This window comes from Oculina patagonica, chromosome 2 (genome assembly GCF_052425735.1).
Source record: "Oculina patagonica isolate OP01 chromosome 2, crgOcupat, whole genome shotgun sequence".
Taxonomy (NCBI): domain Eukaryota; kingdom Metazoa; phylum Cnidaria; class Anthozoa; order Scleractinia; family Oculinidae; genus Oculina; species Oculina patagonica.
Genome location: NC_135759.1, coordinates 26,614,410 through 26,631,884, shown reverse-complemented (window position 1 = coordinate 26,631,884; position 17,475 = coordinate 26,614,410). Strand labels below are relative to the sequence as shown.

The 17,475-nt window shown below is 38.5% G+C and overlaps 3 protein-coding genes across 4 annotated transcripts in view; all 3 read left to right on the top strand.

Annotated features, from left to right (window-relative positions):
* Positions 1-17,475, top strand: part of LOC144643834 (centrosomal protein of 290 kDa-like) — an 81,760-nt gene that overhangs the window by 24,193 nt on the left and 40,092 nt on the right.
* Positions 3,809-17,475, top strand: part of LOC144638381 (uncharacterized protein KIAA1958-like) — a 33,814-nt gene continuing 20,147 nt past the window's right edge. Inside the window, exon 1 of the mRNA XM_078497599.1 lies at positions 3,809-3,909. The gene's annotated coding sequence lies outside the window, so the exon portion shown is untranslated. The remainder of the gene's footprint in view (positions 3,910-17,475) is intronic.
* On the top strand, positions 8,581-17,312 carry LOC144643849 (telomere repeats-binding bouquet formation protein 1-like). Of its 2 annotated transcripts, XM_078503231.1 has the most exons (13): positions 8,581-8,626; positions 8,741-8,925; positions 10,141-10,269; positions 10,476-10,601; positions 11,079-11,139; positions 11,327-11,469; positions 11,850-11,975; positions 12,728-12,880; positions 13,176-13,328; positions 13,759-13,829; positions 14,712-14,772; positions 15,818-15,903; positions 16,682-17,312. In XM_078503231.1, the coding sequence occupies exons 2-13, from the start codon at positions 8,778-8,780 to the stop codon at positions 17,126-17,128; spliced, it is 1,704 nt and encodes a 567-aa protein (XP_078359357.1). In that variant the 5' UTR covers positions 8,581-8,626; positions 8,741-8,777; the 3' UTR covers positions 17,129-17,312. The 2 variants fall into 2 exon arrangements, with proteins under 2 accessions (XP_078359357.1, XP_078359358.1); XM_078503232.1 differs by lacking the exon at positions 10,476-10,601.

Below are 17,475 nucleotides of genomic sequence, written 5' to 3'. Positions count from 1 at the left end.
TTAGGGCCTGTTTACATGGAAGGCGGGTGCCCCGGCTAACCGAGTTACCCGGCTAACCGAGCTACCCTGGGCGAGCCAACTTTTCATACGTTTCTTAAGAAAACGTATTGAAGCCTTTACATGCTAGAACGGTAACCCGCCTTGCCGGGGCACTCGGTCTACTTGCCCGGGGCACCCTTCTAGGCGGGACAGCTTTTTGCCATGTAAACGGTTATGCCCGAGCTATCCCGGCTTGCCGGGATAAGTTTTCGCGCGTGTTTTAAACCAAACAAGAACATTGAGAAGCTTGAGAAGCTTAAAATCGGGCGCTTTGCCTTGAAAGGCAGGGTTCAGTACAGCAGAAACCACGAAGCAGTTACTTAAGTAGCACTCAGTCCGACTGTGTTTGTGTAAGTCACAGGGCTTGCATGAGCTGTATTAGTGTGCATAATATAATATCTAGAACGTTGTCGAGATTGCATTATTACTTAATGACATGATGGTTTCAATTTATAAATATATCTCACACAATACAAATAAACGATTGAAGTAGACGACTAGACAATGTAAAGTTTGACTTAGCAAAGTGCAGTGTATTGGTAATACTGTAAGGTGCGGTTTCAACTGACGGTCGTGTGCTTTTCGGTATTTTCCAGGCATTGCACTTTGATGGGACAGTACTACAACTGTTTACCGGGGAACTACTATTGTCAAGAAAATGATCACAACTTGTTGATGAATGATTGAACATTTGTTTCATACCATTACTGTAACAGCAATTGATGAAGGCTTTTAGTACTGAACCAAAGTATAAGGACTGGGAAATACTGAAACCCATTATCAGCCACCTTAAACGGAAATATCTTGTTGGTGTTTCAAGGAATACAAGGAAACTTCACTCATCCCATGTATCTATGTATTGCGGTATTTTGTAATTTTTTGAGTGATTTTTGGGGATGTTTGGCAGGTGATAGTTTTTTTAAAAGAATTAGTAAAATTTAGACAACTAAGAAATATTGAAAATTTAATGTGAATTTAACATTGGAATTTGAAGTTAGAAATTGGCAGACGGACACCAAACAGTCCCGTGACATCCTGGAGTGTTTTTGCATGGGGGTCAACTGTGTGATGATGTTTCCATTTTTTTCTTCAATCCCCACTGATAAAGAACTGTTGTTGGTGTTATGTTGGTGTTATCACATGTCAAGCCTTTAACAAGGTATGAAAGAACACAAGGATTTAAATTATTCTGGTGCTCAATTTTTGCGTAACTAAAATTAATGTTACTCAAATTCCTGATGGATTCTGTCTTAAACTGTTACGAGCTTAGTATTTCCAAATTATTGCATGTCAATGTAAGGCAAGACAAGACATGCCTTGGTTCTTATGTAATTCTCTTAAAAACACATAAGATATTGACTATAATTTTGTCTGTGCTATGGCAATTCACAGTGGGCTGGTCTTGATGTGTCTTTAACTTGTAGACTGGACTGGACTAGTAAAACGCGGACTTGTAAAACGCCTCTAGACACTTCGAATTCCTTGGCCGCAATCATCTTACGGCTCTCTTTAATACATAATGTCTCAAAAAAAACAGTAACCTCAGAAAGAAGTCAGAAGCAAATAAGGTCGAAAGACCGAATTTGAACATATAACGGCAAATGTTCTAATGTCACGAACGTAGGAGTCGTGTAGGCCCGTCACCTTTATTTACCACATACTGCCCCCAAATTAAAACAGTACCCTCAGAAAGAAGTCAGAAGCAAATAAGGTCGAAAGACCGAACTTAAACATTTAACGGCAAATATTCCAATGTCACGAACGTAGGAGTCGTGTAGGCCCGTCACCTTTATTTACGATTGACTGTTGATTTCTGGACGGGCCCCGTTCTACCTCGTGCGAGCAATACAAACGACTGCACTCAACAGACGTCAAGTAGTGGAAAGAAAGAAACATATGCACACAACTCATAGCATCAATCCCGTTGTTTTAGTAGGGGTTTGCAGAACGAACATGTGCTATACTGCAAAAACATCTCCACGCTAAAACAGACCATAGAGTGCTCAAAAAAGCTAGAAATATGCCGTCGAAGAAACACACAAGAGCTTCAAACACAAATTGTTTCGCTCGCTAAACCGTTTAGTTTCCGTTTAGTGTCCGCGTTCTACAAGTCCGTGCTTAACAAGCCCTCGTTTTACAAGTCCGCGTTTTACAAGTCCGCGTTTTACTAGTCCTCGTTTTACAAGTCCGCGTTTTACTAGTCCGCGTTTTACTAGTCCGCCTTTTACAAGTCCGCGTTTTACTAGTCCGCGTTATACTAGTCCGCGTTTTACAAGTCCGCGTTTTACTAGTCCGCGTTTTACTAGTCCAGTCCAGTCCTCGAAATACAGTATGCCAAAACTCCCCGCCCTCTAAAGATAAGTCCTTGACGGTTCTTGTCGTTTTTCGGTGCCTATTCATCTTCGGCATCTTTCTCATCCACCTCTCGTTCTGTCCTGTGTCTGTCATCACACGAAAGAAAAGCTGATTCTCAAAAAATCTGCCACAAAAGGAAATTGACAAAAACAATATGAAAACCATATATCGAAAGTTTCTTATTCTAAAATTTTATCATACGTCTTAATTCAGAGCTACAAAGAAGTTCCTCCTTTTGAGTTATTGATACTGTTCTTACAGTACCTCTTTCCACTAGCGAAATTTTACAAAATTCCTTCGCGGCGAAAAGGTAGCGCGAATCCAGAACAGACTCCAATCGAGAGTGGGTTAATTCTAGATTACTATTAATTAACTATTACAACATTCATTTTTAAAATAGTTTCCCAAGCCGACTAAGCTAACTAAACGTCGAGTGTATCTTTCAGTAAACAAAACATGCCGTTATGACGCCGGAAATCCAGCTCACGCATACTATACCCCGTGACTCACGCAAACCTCCGACTTACGTGCTACTACAGTCATTCCTTTCTAAACATTTTTTTTTGACCACCACCGTACCTTTCTACCCAAAAAACTCATGAAACCGCCCGGTTTTAACCTGTTTTAACCTTTCAAAAATTAGAGCGTTCGAAACTAAATAAGATCCGTAATCACAAACAACATACAGCCGTTTACCAGCACTCTTTAAAACTCCTGAAACCCTTCAAAATCAGGCAAAAATAAATCTTTGAAATAACCTTTATCAATGTTTCTTATTTTTTATTCAGTTCTATAAAATGCCTTTCATACACTACTGTCAAACAAAAATTTCAATTTCCTCAAAGTTTCAAGACAAAAGAATAACAAATATTTCGTGCACAATGTAATTTGATTAAGCCAATATTATCACGTCTAAAAATACTTCAAGCAATTCAGTGAAAACCCGTTTTTTTTTCGTATCAACGAAAACCACTTTCGAATAATCAATACATGAAAATAACAATAAGATCAAAAGGAAGAAAGGAACCTTTCTAATTATTTGAAGACTTTCAAAGCCGTGATATTATGCATCCAATCCGCGATAAAATTTAATTACAACAAAATCCAAGTTCTCATTTTGAATTCCATTTTTTTCAGTTGATACCTTTATCCAACTTGTGAAAAATTCCATTCAAGTTCCTATTAATACTGTACATTCCCAATGTTTTGCTCAGGTCTTCAGAAGCGTCTTACTAACCAAATCTAAAATAATTCCAAAACATGCTGTACAAACATTCTACTCTTTGTGACAAACGACTTGACGACCAATTGTTCGAAATGAAAATCGACACAGTTCTTCCTAAATAAAAAAAAAGGTTTTACGGCGGAGTCAGGCTCAAAAAATATACCGCAAGATCACACCCCCATTCATAGTCAGAAACCAGCAAACCATCTAGTTTGCTAAAAAAAACACTGCGTGACATCAATGACGTTACCTTTTTCATTTACAAAAATAACTTTAACTTGTCAAAGTAAGTGCAATTTCACAATGGTGAATATATCGGCCCAGTTCTCGGCCGGGTCCAGTTCTCGGCCACTTTGTGTTTAACGCGTTTTTTCACACTCCAGTTGAATCAAAAAGAAAAGGTATTTCCTTCAAACGATAGACTGATTCATGTGCTTTAAGTATCTTGAGTTTGATCGTTCAATTCGATATAGAAAGCTCACACGTCGAGTTTACGCGGAGGTAGTTGTTTGTTTACGGCTCCAAATTCATGGATGTAGTTAAATTCGTATTTTATCCAAAAGCCCCCACCATACGAGCTAATTTTTGGCATGTGAAACGTAGAATAATTCAGCTTTCTGCTTTAGTTAACTTTTCGTTGAACCGTTGTATTTTTTGGTCTTAATTTACTTCGAAAGTTTTTCTTGCGACGTTTGCGTATTTGCCAGTTCTCGGCCACCCTGCTCGCTATCACAGCTTAGCGCTTGGTTTTTAATATAATTTCATCTGCTGCTGCCAGAATGAAAGAAATAAATGTTTTAAAAATAAAGTTCAATCTTATCTCTAAGTTTTGAGCTGACTCTTGTCTTGTCTATTATTTCTACAACACCTAAATCTTTCAAGACCTTTTCACTGCAAAATAAACCATCTAAATGCACGGGTCACACAATGCGGTTTTGCCAGAACCTGCACATAGGCAACTAGGCGCGTTAAAATCCTTCTTTTCTAAAGTAAAACAAAGCATCATAAAAATAATTTGGGATCGATATAGTATAAATAGGTTTACAGAGTGATTTTATGACTGTGAAAATTAATTGAGCATTTTTTTACAGATAATTACGCACAAACTTTTTAGTGGCTGAGAACTGGGCCAAGGTGGCCGAGAACTGGGCCCACAAATGGAGCTTTTATTTTTATTATTGCTCGGGCAAATTAATTTTTGACCGGTCGATAGCTTTACACCAAAAAGCTGAATAATGTAGCTAGCTCTGGGAGAAATTTCAAGTTCCTGCGGTTCTTCTGAGGTAAGAAATACAAGTTTACGTCAAAAGTGGCCGAGAGCTGGGCCAAGGTGGCCGAGAACTGGGCCCACAAATGGAGCTTTTATTTTTATTATTGCTCGGGCAAATTAATTTTTGACCGGTCGATAGCTTTACACCAAAAAGCTGAATAATGTAGCTAGCTCTGGGAGAAATTTCAAGTTCCTGCGGTTCTTCTGAGGTAAGAAATACAAGTTTACGTCAAAAGTGGCCGAGAACTGGGCCAAGGTGGCCGAGAACTGGGCCCACAAATGGAGCTTTTATTTTTATTATTGCTCGGGCAAATTAATTTTTGACCGGTCGATAGCTTTACACCAAAAAGCTGAATAATGTAGCTAGCTCTGCGAGAAATTTCAAGTTCCTGCGGTTCTTCTGAGGTAAGAAATACAAGTTTACGTCAAAAGTGGCCGAGAACTGGGCCCCATACTGTACTTTGCACCGTAAGCTTTTTTCTCTGTCCTTCCGCCGAAGCAAAAAAACACAACCTGATTACACATTAACCCAAAGTCGACCAAGTGTGCCTGCAACGATTTCCTGTCAAAACTAAAATGAAAACCATTGCGGTATGCGTCACCCGTAGCGGTTTTGTAGCAACCCCGAGCTATCCCCGTCTTTTTGGCCGCGCCAGGAGACTACGCTCTAGGACGACCAAAGGGTAAACCTTAAATCGGCCGCGCCCGATTAATTAGAAGTAAATGGCATAAAATGTATAAATTCTGGACCCAAACAGTGCTATTTGATCAAAATTAGTTTTATCGGTCGGCTGGAAAATATTTCTTTGAGCAACAGCTAATTAATTCGAAATTTTCGTGGAAATGATTATCCTAATTCACGACACAACAAATTTAATTTCAATTTGACGGCCAAATACTGTTGAATTTCGATTGAATTTCGCCAAAAATGAACGCAGTAAATTTCTGAGAACTTGCACATCAAATTAAAATAGGTTTGAAGACGAAAAGCCTTGATTATTCAGTAAAAAGGCATATTTTTCTTCAATCATTTGGAACTACAATGTTTTCCCACGCCGTGACACGCTTCAATGACGCTCTCTCATCTCGGGTAGAAGGGCTGTGAATTCTGCATGTAAAGGCGGGCTAGGTTTTATCCCTTCTAGCCGGGTAACTCGGTTAGCCGGGGCACCCTCCCTCCATGTAAACAGGCCCTAAATGCTGTCTGTTTCTTTCCGTTCTTCCGTGTGGTTAGCAGAAATCAAAACTTGTTTCCCAGAGGGGGATAAAACTGGTAGCTTCATGCTATTTTTTTTTTTTTAAATCTTAATAACTTTGTCTCACGATAGAATCGCTTTGAGATGTTCATCGCGACGTTTGACTGCAATACTGCTAGTCTTCATCAGGCGAGGAAGACTAGCAGTATTGCAGTCGAAACGTTGCGATCAACGAGCCGATAAACTAATAATAAAGCCAGGATCCGAGCCAGGATTCGAGCCAATCCGTGCCAGGATTCAAGCCAGGATTTGAGCCAGGATCCGAGCTAGGATCCGAGCTAGGATCCTAACCCTATTATAAAAGCTAACCGCAAGCAACTCAAGCTAAAGTAGGCTAACCGGAGTGCTATCTAGGCTAACTGGAGTGCTAGTTAACTGGAGTGCTAGTTCGATGCGGCCGTTTGGTGAGCCTCTGGCCCAGGTAGGCTTTTGTACATTATGCTTTTATTTCCCGACTAAAATGCTCCATTTTTCCCACTAAAATGCTTGGTCTCCCCCAAAAAAGTCACTAAAATGCTCGGATAATGCTCATTACGCAAACGGTTTTTTAAATTAATTTCAAAGTTTTCAACATGGTGTTAAAAGTTAACACTTACAAAAATGTACAAGAGTTGCAAGTAACAACAACAGCGTATACAAGTTCATAAATACAGCAAAAAAACATAATCCTCGAAATCATCTACGAGACTAAGTACAGAAAGTAGTTGACTATCTATAGAAACTTATTTTTTGTTGGATTTTGAGTTTAAGTCTTCATTTTCTTTTAATTTATTTTTTATTTTCTCGGAAAAAATCATTTTTCCGGGAAAATGCCACTAAAATGCTCGAATAATGCTCAATGCTTTTGCCTCACTAAAATGCTCGAAAAAATGCTAGCATAATGTACAAAAGCCTAGGCCCAGGGCAGAGTGCAAAGTGAAACGTTTGTACTGCAAACGCGTTGGAAACGCGTGCAATCGGTTTTCCCCTGAGGGAAACTCGAGAAAACGCGTTTCTGATTGTCTTGGGGCGTTCAAGTTCGATGCGGTTGTTTGGTGATCCTTGTATTGCCCAGTTCAGAGTGCAAGGTGAAACTTCATTTTAGTTTTTCAACTCTCTCCTCCGCAGAGGAGAGAGGTTTTTCAATGCCAGTTTGTGGAGTTTTGTTCTTGCGCAGGTCGCGGGAAACTGGGTTTCAGCAGGGCGGGAGAAGGCTGGGCGATGAAACGAGCGGGTCCGAGTTAAAAGCTGTGATGCAGTAGACTGGGATCGATTGAAACTCGCAGTTTCCGCTCAATATTCCATCTGACCGCAAAATGGTCAAAAATCCAGCAAAATCTAGGCTCCATCTCTACCTATACTCGCTAGCACCTCTTTGGCGCATTGTTTTAGCTCAAAAGCCAAAAGGAAAATGTGAATTTTCAGGCAATATTTCAAACTCGCGCTGTGAAGTGAAAACGACATGCACGCGCTAATTGTACGCGTAAGCTTTTGAGTTTCTTTGGTTCTTTGGTTATGTAAAAAAGCTGTTTCCCCTAGAGTCGAGTTAATCTGAATATTTCGTAAAAGAGTTGTAAATTTGTTTTAATTAAGTTCGGTAGTTTTGTCGATAGTTTCTTATTGTTTCGTCTTATTAAGCGAGTTTGAAAAAAGTGCTTGAGAGGAAATTTGTTTTCACATCTGACGCGTACGTGTAGCCTATACGCGCAATCCAGCGCGCGGTCTTGAATTTTTTACTTTGCCGGTACGATTTTGATTATCAACAAATCTTAATTGAGATCTCTTTCGCGACCTTTTGTGCTTAGACTTTTTAACAATTTTCACCAACAATTAAAGTTTACCAACATCGATGATGTTTATTAAACATTGTAGAGTTTTCGGAACGAGGTAACGAAATAGACAGAAGTTTAGAGATATCAAAAACCATAAGCGAAATCGTCATGAACATTGCATAAGAAAAAGTGCTTTGCAACTTTGTTGAATATCTCTGCTATCTCCAAATATCTCCAGCTAAATTTCTAGTATGTTCGAAAGCATGTATTAGTCTTAAAAATATCTAAAAACTAGAGATGTGTTTTGATGTGTTTTTCTACACGAGACCGCGGAAGCCAATTGATCGTGTTCAAAATGCGCAACACGCATGAAGTGCGGTCTTATTTTACACCTGTTAAACTGATTTTTAACAAAATTAAACTATGCAACATCTACAGCCGTAAATTTCATTTGTTTTTAATTGAATATCAAGTGTTGTGGACATATTAGGTAAAACTCGCGACTCGCAAACTCGAAAAGAAAAGCCGATTTCCGGTTTGTCCGAAAACAACTTTTCGCTTCCAAAATTCGCACCGGAAGAGCGGAAAAAGCGCTCGTGCCAGTCCTACTCCGCATCACACATTGCACAAAGCGCGGACCGCTCGTTTCGTCGCCCAGCCTACTCCCGCCCTGGTTTCAGTCACCACTAACAGCCATCTTGTTTGTTTCTCTGAAATCGACTGAAAGCAGGTATGTGCGATGTTTAAACTTTTTTTTTCCTCGAAAGGAGCGGTTTTCTCTTCCTTTGTTGTTTGTGTGTTAAATTAGGTCTTAACACGACGATTTCCATTTACATTGAATCAGTTTTGAAACAGCAATGAAGTGAAAATCGTAGCACATAATGAACGCTGGTAATCATGATCAGTCTGAACTGGAGAAAGAGATTGAAGACGTGAAGCTGCTTGTAGAGTCTATAGAATATCAGAAAGACGACCCATCCCAGCAGCAACAGGCTTTGAGAGCCCTTGGTGAAATTCTCTCTCAAAGTAGTAAGTTTATAATTAAGCTAACCTGTGCATGTGTAGCCCGAATTTCAGACATCCCTTCTGTCGAGCAGGCGAGCACAGAGGGATGTCTGAAATTTAGGCTAAACTGTGTGTAGTATTGGATTAATTGCCGGATTAATTTGAAAGGTAGAAAATTTTGAGTCTGATTTTTTCCTCCGTTAGTCACGGTTCACTGTTCATTGTTTTAGAAAGCATTTTTTTTTTTCAGAAGAGTTTACATGCATGACTAGGGTTGGAAAGATAGCTACTTTACACTGTCACTTTTAATCATTGAAACAAGCGTTCAGTGGAGAAAAAGCGCTTTTGTGTTGCTGTAAAAAACGTGAACTCTGTCATACACAACATTTCATTCATTTCAAGTACTTTTTATGCCAATACTAAGCTTACTGTAACAGTTATGTATGGCATTATTCCATTAAAGTCCACACTCCTCTCCCCCTCACCCCCCTCACAGAGGGCCTTTTGGTTTGAAACCTATGCTTGCTGCTTTATGTCCTTTTGGGACCCACCAACTCATTAGAATTTCGTGATATTCTCTATGGAGTGGTTTTACAACTATCCACCAAAGTGGAGGTGGCTTTTAAGTGGTGGATATTTACCGAGCGGCAAGGTAAATATTCACCACTTGCCACCAACATTGAAGTAAATAGTTTTTTTTAGTATAAATTAAAATAGTGAGATAATATAGGCCAAAAGGATGATTTTTGGCTAGTTTATAATTTTCTGCCAAAGATCACAATTTTCTCACAAGCATTGCTCGGGGTGAACATGGCAAAGGATATCCGGAGTTTGAGTAGCCAATCAGCGTGTGCCAAAAACGCTATCTACTGTTTCAGTATATACTAAATATGGATATTTTATGGAACTACACAATAGAGCACAAGAATAAATGCATGCTCAACTCACTGACTGATAGATGACCAATAGTCAACAATGCAACTTGGGTCAACCAAAGTTTACACACTCACATTTCTTTTATTATCAATTCTCCAGCTCCTACAGTCTCATTGAAATTGGGCCAGCCTTAATTGTGTGCGTTCAGCTCACTGGATTGCAGAATAAGCACAAAGTCCATATGATATGTCACACTTGTAACAAAAGGAAGTTATAGAAGTAAATAATTATTTGAAAAATACTCCTCTCTTAACTTGTTCTCATTACACGAGGCCTTACTTATCACTGTTTCACTTTTCGCAGAAAGGGCACAAGACTATTTTTGTTCATCAAGTGGAGTGGAATATGTACTCAGTCTGTGTAAAACTACAAAAAGTCCTGCCATATCTCAGTCTGCTCTGTATACTTTGGTCATGGCCACAGAAGGAAATGGTGAGTTTTATAAGTCAGAACAAACACAAACATTATTACTGGTATATAAATTTGATATCTCAGTGAAATGATAATGAGGTAATGAGAATTTGCATACAAATTGTTACCGCCTTGAGTTATAGTAAAAGCAAATAAAAGTCAAATGCTTTGTGGGGAATATTGTGTTCTTCTGATTTTAACTTATCCATGTGTGTTTTTTACTTCAGAGTTTTCTAAAAGAACCTTGACAAAGAAGAGTGTATTCCACATGTTGCGATCTAATTTACAAGCCAAGAATAGGACTGCAACAACAACATCAGCTTTTTTGCTAATGACTGTCTGTGATGGCAACTGTAAGAAAACTTTTTCTATTGCATTCATGTAAAAACCTGAACCCTTTCAGGAGCTTCTTGGAAAGCACTGGGCTGCCAATTTAATATGGCAGTCTCCCCCTTTCCCCCTTCAGGGATCAGTGTATAGCTAAGAAAACACTAAGTCGTCTCATCAACAAACCCAGTTGGCTTTTCTGGCCTTGACAGCTCTAAATGTTTACCTAAGTCTTTGTTTTCATGTGAAATTTCAGCTGGATTTAAGTTCTCTTACAGCCGGTGAAATAAGCTGACAACCGGCCCTTAGCGATAACCCTGCCCCTCACCTCTGTGTGCACAATGCAATAATTTCAGTCAACTATTCTTCAACACAAGTCAAAATATACTTTTAATTATTGAACAATACTGTATACATCTACTAGTTATTATTAATAATTTTATATTTCTTTTTAATTATTGAACTACCGTTTTTTAATCTTCTTGCTTTTCTACCATATGCAGGCGAAGGACAAAATCTTGCAAGAGAAACAAAGTGTTTGCATAGTTTATGTGATCTCTATAAGTAAGTTCTTCTGCAAATGTATGCATTGACCATAAAAGTATTGTACATATTCTTTGCGATGTTCTGTTTTTGTTAACGGAAAATTGTTCATAAATAAAATTCAGATGTGCAGATATGATTTTGTTACTTGTTACATGTTACATGCACTAAATTATATCATTGAATATTTGTTCTTCCACTTATGAAGGAGCTGTCTTCCAATATATAAGCTGTCCTCTTCCGGTGAAGATAGTAGTGAGAAGTGGTTTAATAACATTGAGGAAAACTGTCTTCAGTTGTGGAGTGCTGTAGTTGTTGCATTGCACTCCCTTTTACAAAACCCACAAAATGGTAAGTGATGAACAAAGTTACATTATAACACAAGTCCTCCTATAATTTATTACTGATAAATTTATTTATTGAACAATGAGCCCACGTGAGAAAATATTGAATGAGGCACACAGTCAGGTTGACCTATTGTTCTCAAAAAATGTTAGAGGTGCTAAATGAAATGCAGTCTGAAATCTACAACTTTGTTTATATACAGTATTTAACTCAAAAATCAAGGATGACTTTTGGGCTCTGAACCAGTCAGACACAGATTCTATGACTGTTTAGCTTCGCTAGAATGTAATGAAAGTCTACTAATGTGTGCTTATAATTATGTTGTTACTTGCATTTCATATAGTGAAGGCATATGTTAAGTGTGCATTTTTTAATTCCATTCACAGCTCAAAATCAGTTACTTTGCTGCCGACTGCTTCCCGTGATAGTGAGTATTCTGCAATCAGCAACAAAACAGCAGAATATCATTCTACCAACAACCAACTTAATTGCAGCAATTGTTTCTGGAAATGGTAGGTACTTGATACATTTGTAATTTATGTAATGTACATCTCCTGAAAATATCCATACCCACCCCATGGAAGGTCATTGGAAATTCTGAGGGGGTGGGGATATATTCTAGAAGGACACAATGGAAATTTACCTTATTATAGGAAATTAACGCGTCATGAAATTAACGCGAATTTCAAACTTTCGCGTTAATTTAAGTCGCTTTAATTTCCGCGCCGTTAATTAAGTGGAGCGTTAATTTCCATGACGTTAATTTCCATTATTTTGGCCCCAATTTTTCGTTACAGTACAGATGTTCTTGACTCCAAGGAAAAAGCATAATTTTATCTGCCACTATCATTGATACTGTGAAGAACGACCCACCTCAAGAACGCTCAAAGTGGGAAAAGTCAGTACCATCAACATTGTTTTCGTTTAAGATTATACGTCTACAGGTGTTGAAATAAACTTGTTCCTGTTGTGTATGTTGCGTTAATTTCCTTCATTTTGAAATTTTACCCCATCTTTCACGTTTAAAATTTCCTTTATTGGGTTAATTTATTTAAGTCGCGTTAATTTCAAATACCATAATTAACACAAGCGTTATTTTCCTATAATAAGGTAAAATATATTACCTAGCACTATAAATATGTGATGCTGTAGGGAGTGAAATGTGTGCAGTGGGCTAGTATGAATTGGTAGCCCTTGCATTGCAAGCCTTTATGCTACAGTGCAATTTTCATTAACCCTGACTTATTAATCCATTTGATTTCAGCTGATTGCCAGTCAAAGGTGCGACTGTTGGGAGGCTTGCGTGCATTGGTAAATCTTTTGAAAGAGCATGTAGATCTTGAGGAAGCAGCTGATCGACACATTTCCTTTATAGAGCATGTAGTTAACACTATAGGATCTGCCATTGCTGGCCATGGTAGGTCACATGATAATGAATTGTAGCTCAATCTAATCTTTGCTGGCAGTGTTCAACACAGCTGAGGCATCACTTGTTCAATGTTTGGGTACTGCAGTCTTAGTGTTTGTTTTCATTTATAATTTCAGTTTTGTTGATATGTTACACTTTGGTAATCGCAAACATAAAGTTTTTTAGTCCGCCAAATGTTACAGATCTATAATTTTCATCAGGAACAATTGATAAGCTGAAATGGTTTGGAATAACATTAGGCAATCACACTGTTCAAAGCTGTTTCTTTCTGTGAATGTTTCAGCAAGCTGTCTAGATAGTGCAGCAGACCTTGGCCTTGTGCCTTTACTTATCAAGTGTCTTGACATGAGTAGAACTCCTGGTGTGGATGATGCAGTCGCCAGACAGTTCAGAACTAAGTGTATTGTAACACTTTCTATATGTGTGGACCAAAGTGGTGAGGAATTGTATACTCATTATTCTACATTAAAATAGTAGCTGTTTTATTTTATATTTATAAATACGGTATGCAGTTTTATAATCCATAAAATATTTTCTTTTCCAAATTTGAGTGTCAAAACTAAAGATCGGAGGGTCGCTTTTGGTGTAGTGCCCTTAATTAAAAGACAAAAGTACCACATCATTTAGTAAACTAGAAAAAACCTTGATGGTTTGGTACCACCTTAACCCAGTAGCTTTCAGTTAGCTTAAAAATGTGCTCTGATATTTGTCCTCGGCATTAGTTGTTCCTCAATAATGACAGTTTTCCTCCAGGTTCGCTTTCAGAAAACTCCTTCCTTCTCGGAACAGATAATATCCTTGGGAAACTATCGCTGCATATTTTTTATGCCAAATGGAGTACTGTTATTGTTTATGTTTGTTTGCAGAAACACACACACAGCAACTAAGAGAAATGCAAGGTGTGGAACTTCTGGTTGAGCTTCTTACTCAAGAACAGGTATTTATTAACTTACCGTTCCCTAGTAACAGGAAAGATAGGACAATTTCCCAATAGACCATAATAATAATTATTACTGTTGTTCAATTCATGAACAACATTCAAATTTAACATCTGGAAATATTTATTAAGTTTTTCTCACATAGTATATGTATGGAAAATGAGGCTAATGTCTAGTTTATAGTAAAAGTCTATAATTTGTTCCATCCATAACAAATTTCAGTGGATGTTTCTCAGCAAAATTTGTGTGGGTTATCTACATCATCTGTTATCCTGAACTCTCTCTTCTGCACGCCCTATATAGGGGCTGAACCCAGGCGCGAGAAGAGAGAGTCCAGGATAACATGCATATGCATGCTCAGAATGAACTAATCAGAAGCTAGGAGTGTGGCGTCACTTGCTTGGACGTGCGCACTAGGGTAAAAAATGCTCGCTCAAATGACAAATTCAACTATGCAACCAAGCGCGCGAATAAATGCAAGAAATAAAACTGCGCTGAATTGCATCCCAAACCAATTCAATAAACAGTTACAAAATACTAGGAATAGTTGACGGATAGCGATTTGTGTTTTGGCCGTTAGCTTTTAGTAGACACTAACAGGCAAGTCAGTGTCTACTAAAAGTCATTCCGGTGATCCTGCTTTAGTACACGGCGCTAAGTTTAACTCGTCATCTGTGCGCGCGCGTTTTCAAAAGGACTGCCAAATATAGTTTTCCCCCAATTTCAGGGGAAAAACTGGCGCACGCACATGCAAGTTTCTCTCTTCTAACGCCTGGGTTCAACCCCTATAAAGGGCGCCCGGAAGAGAGAGTTCGGGGACTGGACTAGCTTTGATATTGCTTTTTTGTGCCATTTGTCAACATCTGTTTGTTTCCCTTCAGTCTGAAGAATTTAGAAGAGTTGCAATCTTTGTCCTTCATTGCATCACTGGAAAGTCTCAAGGTATAGTTATGTACAGCTTAACCTCTAATGGTCCATGTTCAGTCCATTCAAACTCAGTAATGTCGGATGTTTGCATTTCGTTTTTTTTAAAGAAAACAAAAAACAGCGCCAAGTAATGTAATGCATGTAACGTATATGTAAGAGCTTTTTAATCCATCAAGCTTATGAGGTTGACTAAAAAATAATGGAGTTATTATTTATTCGCTTCTTATTGAAAAACATGTTTATTCAGTGTTAACTTGAAAGTAAACTGAAATGAAACATTTGAACCTTTGATATGTGTATGAAACAGAAGGAAGTCAACTCGGTCACGACTCGTTGCCTACTTGGTCGTAAAAAGCTAACACTCGTCTTTTAATTTAAAAATGTGGGAGATAAAAGGGTAGAAACGAAAAAATTTGCTGGGTTGTTTAATTTTAATTGTGTACTTCCAGTGCAGCTAGTGATGTTCTGTGTATTGTTAAAATCAGACGTGTCACTTTTTTAATTAAGGGGGTGAATAGGTTCGCGGATCGGCGGATTTAGCCTTAAAAGCGCACGGATTGTGGATTTTTGTGACGCACTGAGCGAATTCCCAGATTTTGTAAATAAGCTGACTCTACATCTTAGGAAGTTCGGATCGTGGATTCTAAATGAAGTTCGAAACATTTTGGTCGGTCTTCGTCGGTATGTTGGCGCAATCGTCGAAAACACGAACAATGAAATTGGCATAAAAAAACATCTACTGTCCGTTGCAGAAATAGTATATCACACAAAGTTTTCAAATAGTGTGGATTTGGATAGTGACGGATTGATGGATTTGGCCAAAAGTAGCACGGATCGGCGGATTTGCGTACCCCTATTAACCCTCCTCTTTTTTCCTTAGTTTTTCCTTTACACGATCGAGTAGTTACCTTTAATTTTTGATACTATACCTACACACTCCCATTTACAACGCGTACTTAGGGGTATAACAATTGAATATACTGCCCACCGTTTTTCCGCACAAATTCACTTTCTTCATGCTATAATAATTGTAACTTTTTTATACTGTTCCCTGTGGCAGGTGGAAAAAAATCACTACATGACAAAAGAGACGAAACAGGAGAGCCGTCCCACATTCAAACTAACTCAGAGAACGACTTCAGCCAGGTAAAAATTACCGTGAATCTCGATTTGAAGGTAACTTTGTACATCACGAAATATCCTCAATAGAGCAGTTTTCAATTGAGTGTCGTAAAACCAAAACCAAAGTAATTACTTTAGCCAATCACAAAAAACACAGACAATTCAGTGAACCAATCAAAACTCAAAGCAAATAAATGTAGTCGGCACGAAGCGCGGGAAAACGTGCGCGCGCGAGTCACGATTGGTTTTGGTTTTACTTCTGATTGGCTGAGAAAGTGGCGCGAGATTTTTAAACCAATCACTAAGCGTAGCAATGCAAAACCAAAGCAAACGCAATTAACTTTCGACACTCAAGTGAAAACCGCTCTATACCGTCACGACCATCGCTACTTTTTACTACATAGTTGCTCGGAGGTGGAGGGACTTTCCTTATGGCATTGACGCTGTTGCTTGTCGTAACGTTTAGGAGGTTGAAAATCGTGTTTTTAAATGGTGCTCGTTTCCAGTAGCTATGAACCATGATATCTCTTTAGTAGGATGTGTAGCGTGGTCGTCCGGGTGAAGGTTATGTTTCGACAACCTAAGCGAAAGTCGCTGTCGAAGTTTTCATTAGTACCTCTTAGATAGATACTTAGACGAGCATAATATATTCCCGTCCTTTTTAAACAAGTCCCCTGTGTACTGCCATGTTTTTCGACCATAAATTGACTGTCCACATACTTCAGCCTAAATAAGTGCAGTTTATGTTCCCTCGTTAATCTCGCTAAAACCAAACAACCTTCATGCCATGTCTACGTTGCAGGTTACTTTTCCAACTCGAGAAGCTGAAACACAAACCGACCATCAAAAAACGCAAACAGTCCGTACAGTAAGGCGGTTCAGTACTGAGACAAGGGAAACTGTACCAGCAAGTGAAATGATACAAGAACATTCACAAAGTGGTCCTAAGGCAAATCAACGAAAGAAACGTTTTGTTTCCACGAAAGTGTTGCAACCGCTCACAAGATCAAAAACTTCTCAGTCAAAAACTACAAGCGAGGAGCCATCAACGAAACGAAGAAAGGACTATGTTGATAGACCGTGTGCATCCACGAGTCAAGATGTAACGGAGTGTGAAGCTTGTGAAACAATTCTTAACAGCAGGAACTTTGTGAAGACGTTGAGACAGTCTTCAAATCTTTGCTCATATCACCGTGAACTGGATAAGTTCCTGCATCAGAAAATCAATGATCTAAAGAGGCGGAGATAGTCATTCTCTTGGAAAAAGGAGTGGGAGAGACACAAAGTAACCGAAAAAAATGCGTTATGGAACCAAAATTCATTTATTGCCATTTTTAACAATTTTAACTAGACAATGTCTAAGGTAATACCTTTAAAGCTGTTTGATATTTCTGCTTTTACATGCAAAAAAAAATACACAATAAAATCTAGTAAAAAATTTCCACACGTCTCCAGCGGACTCTAATCATATTCACGAACTACCAAATTCGCGCATTTGATTGACTAAACTCAATAATGTCCGCGGTCTAGATTTTTCTTCTAGACAGGCTAGACCAGCATCTAGACCAGTCCAGTTGTTTCATTTTCTGTGAAAAA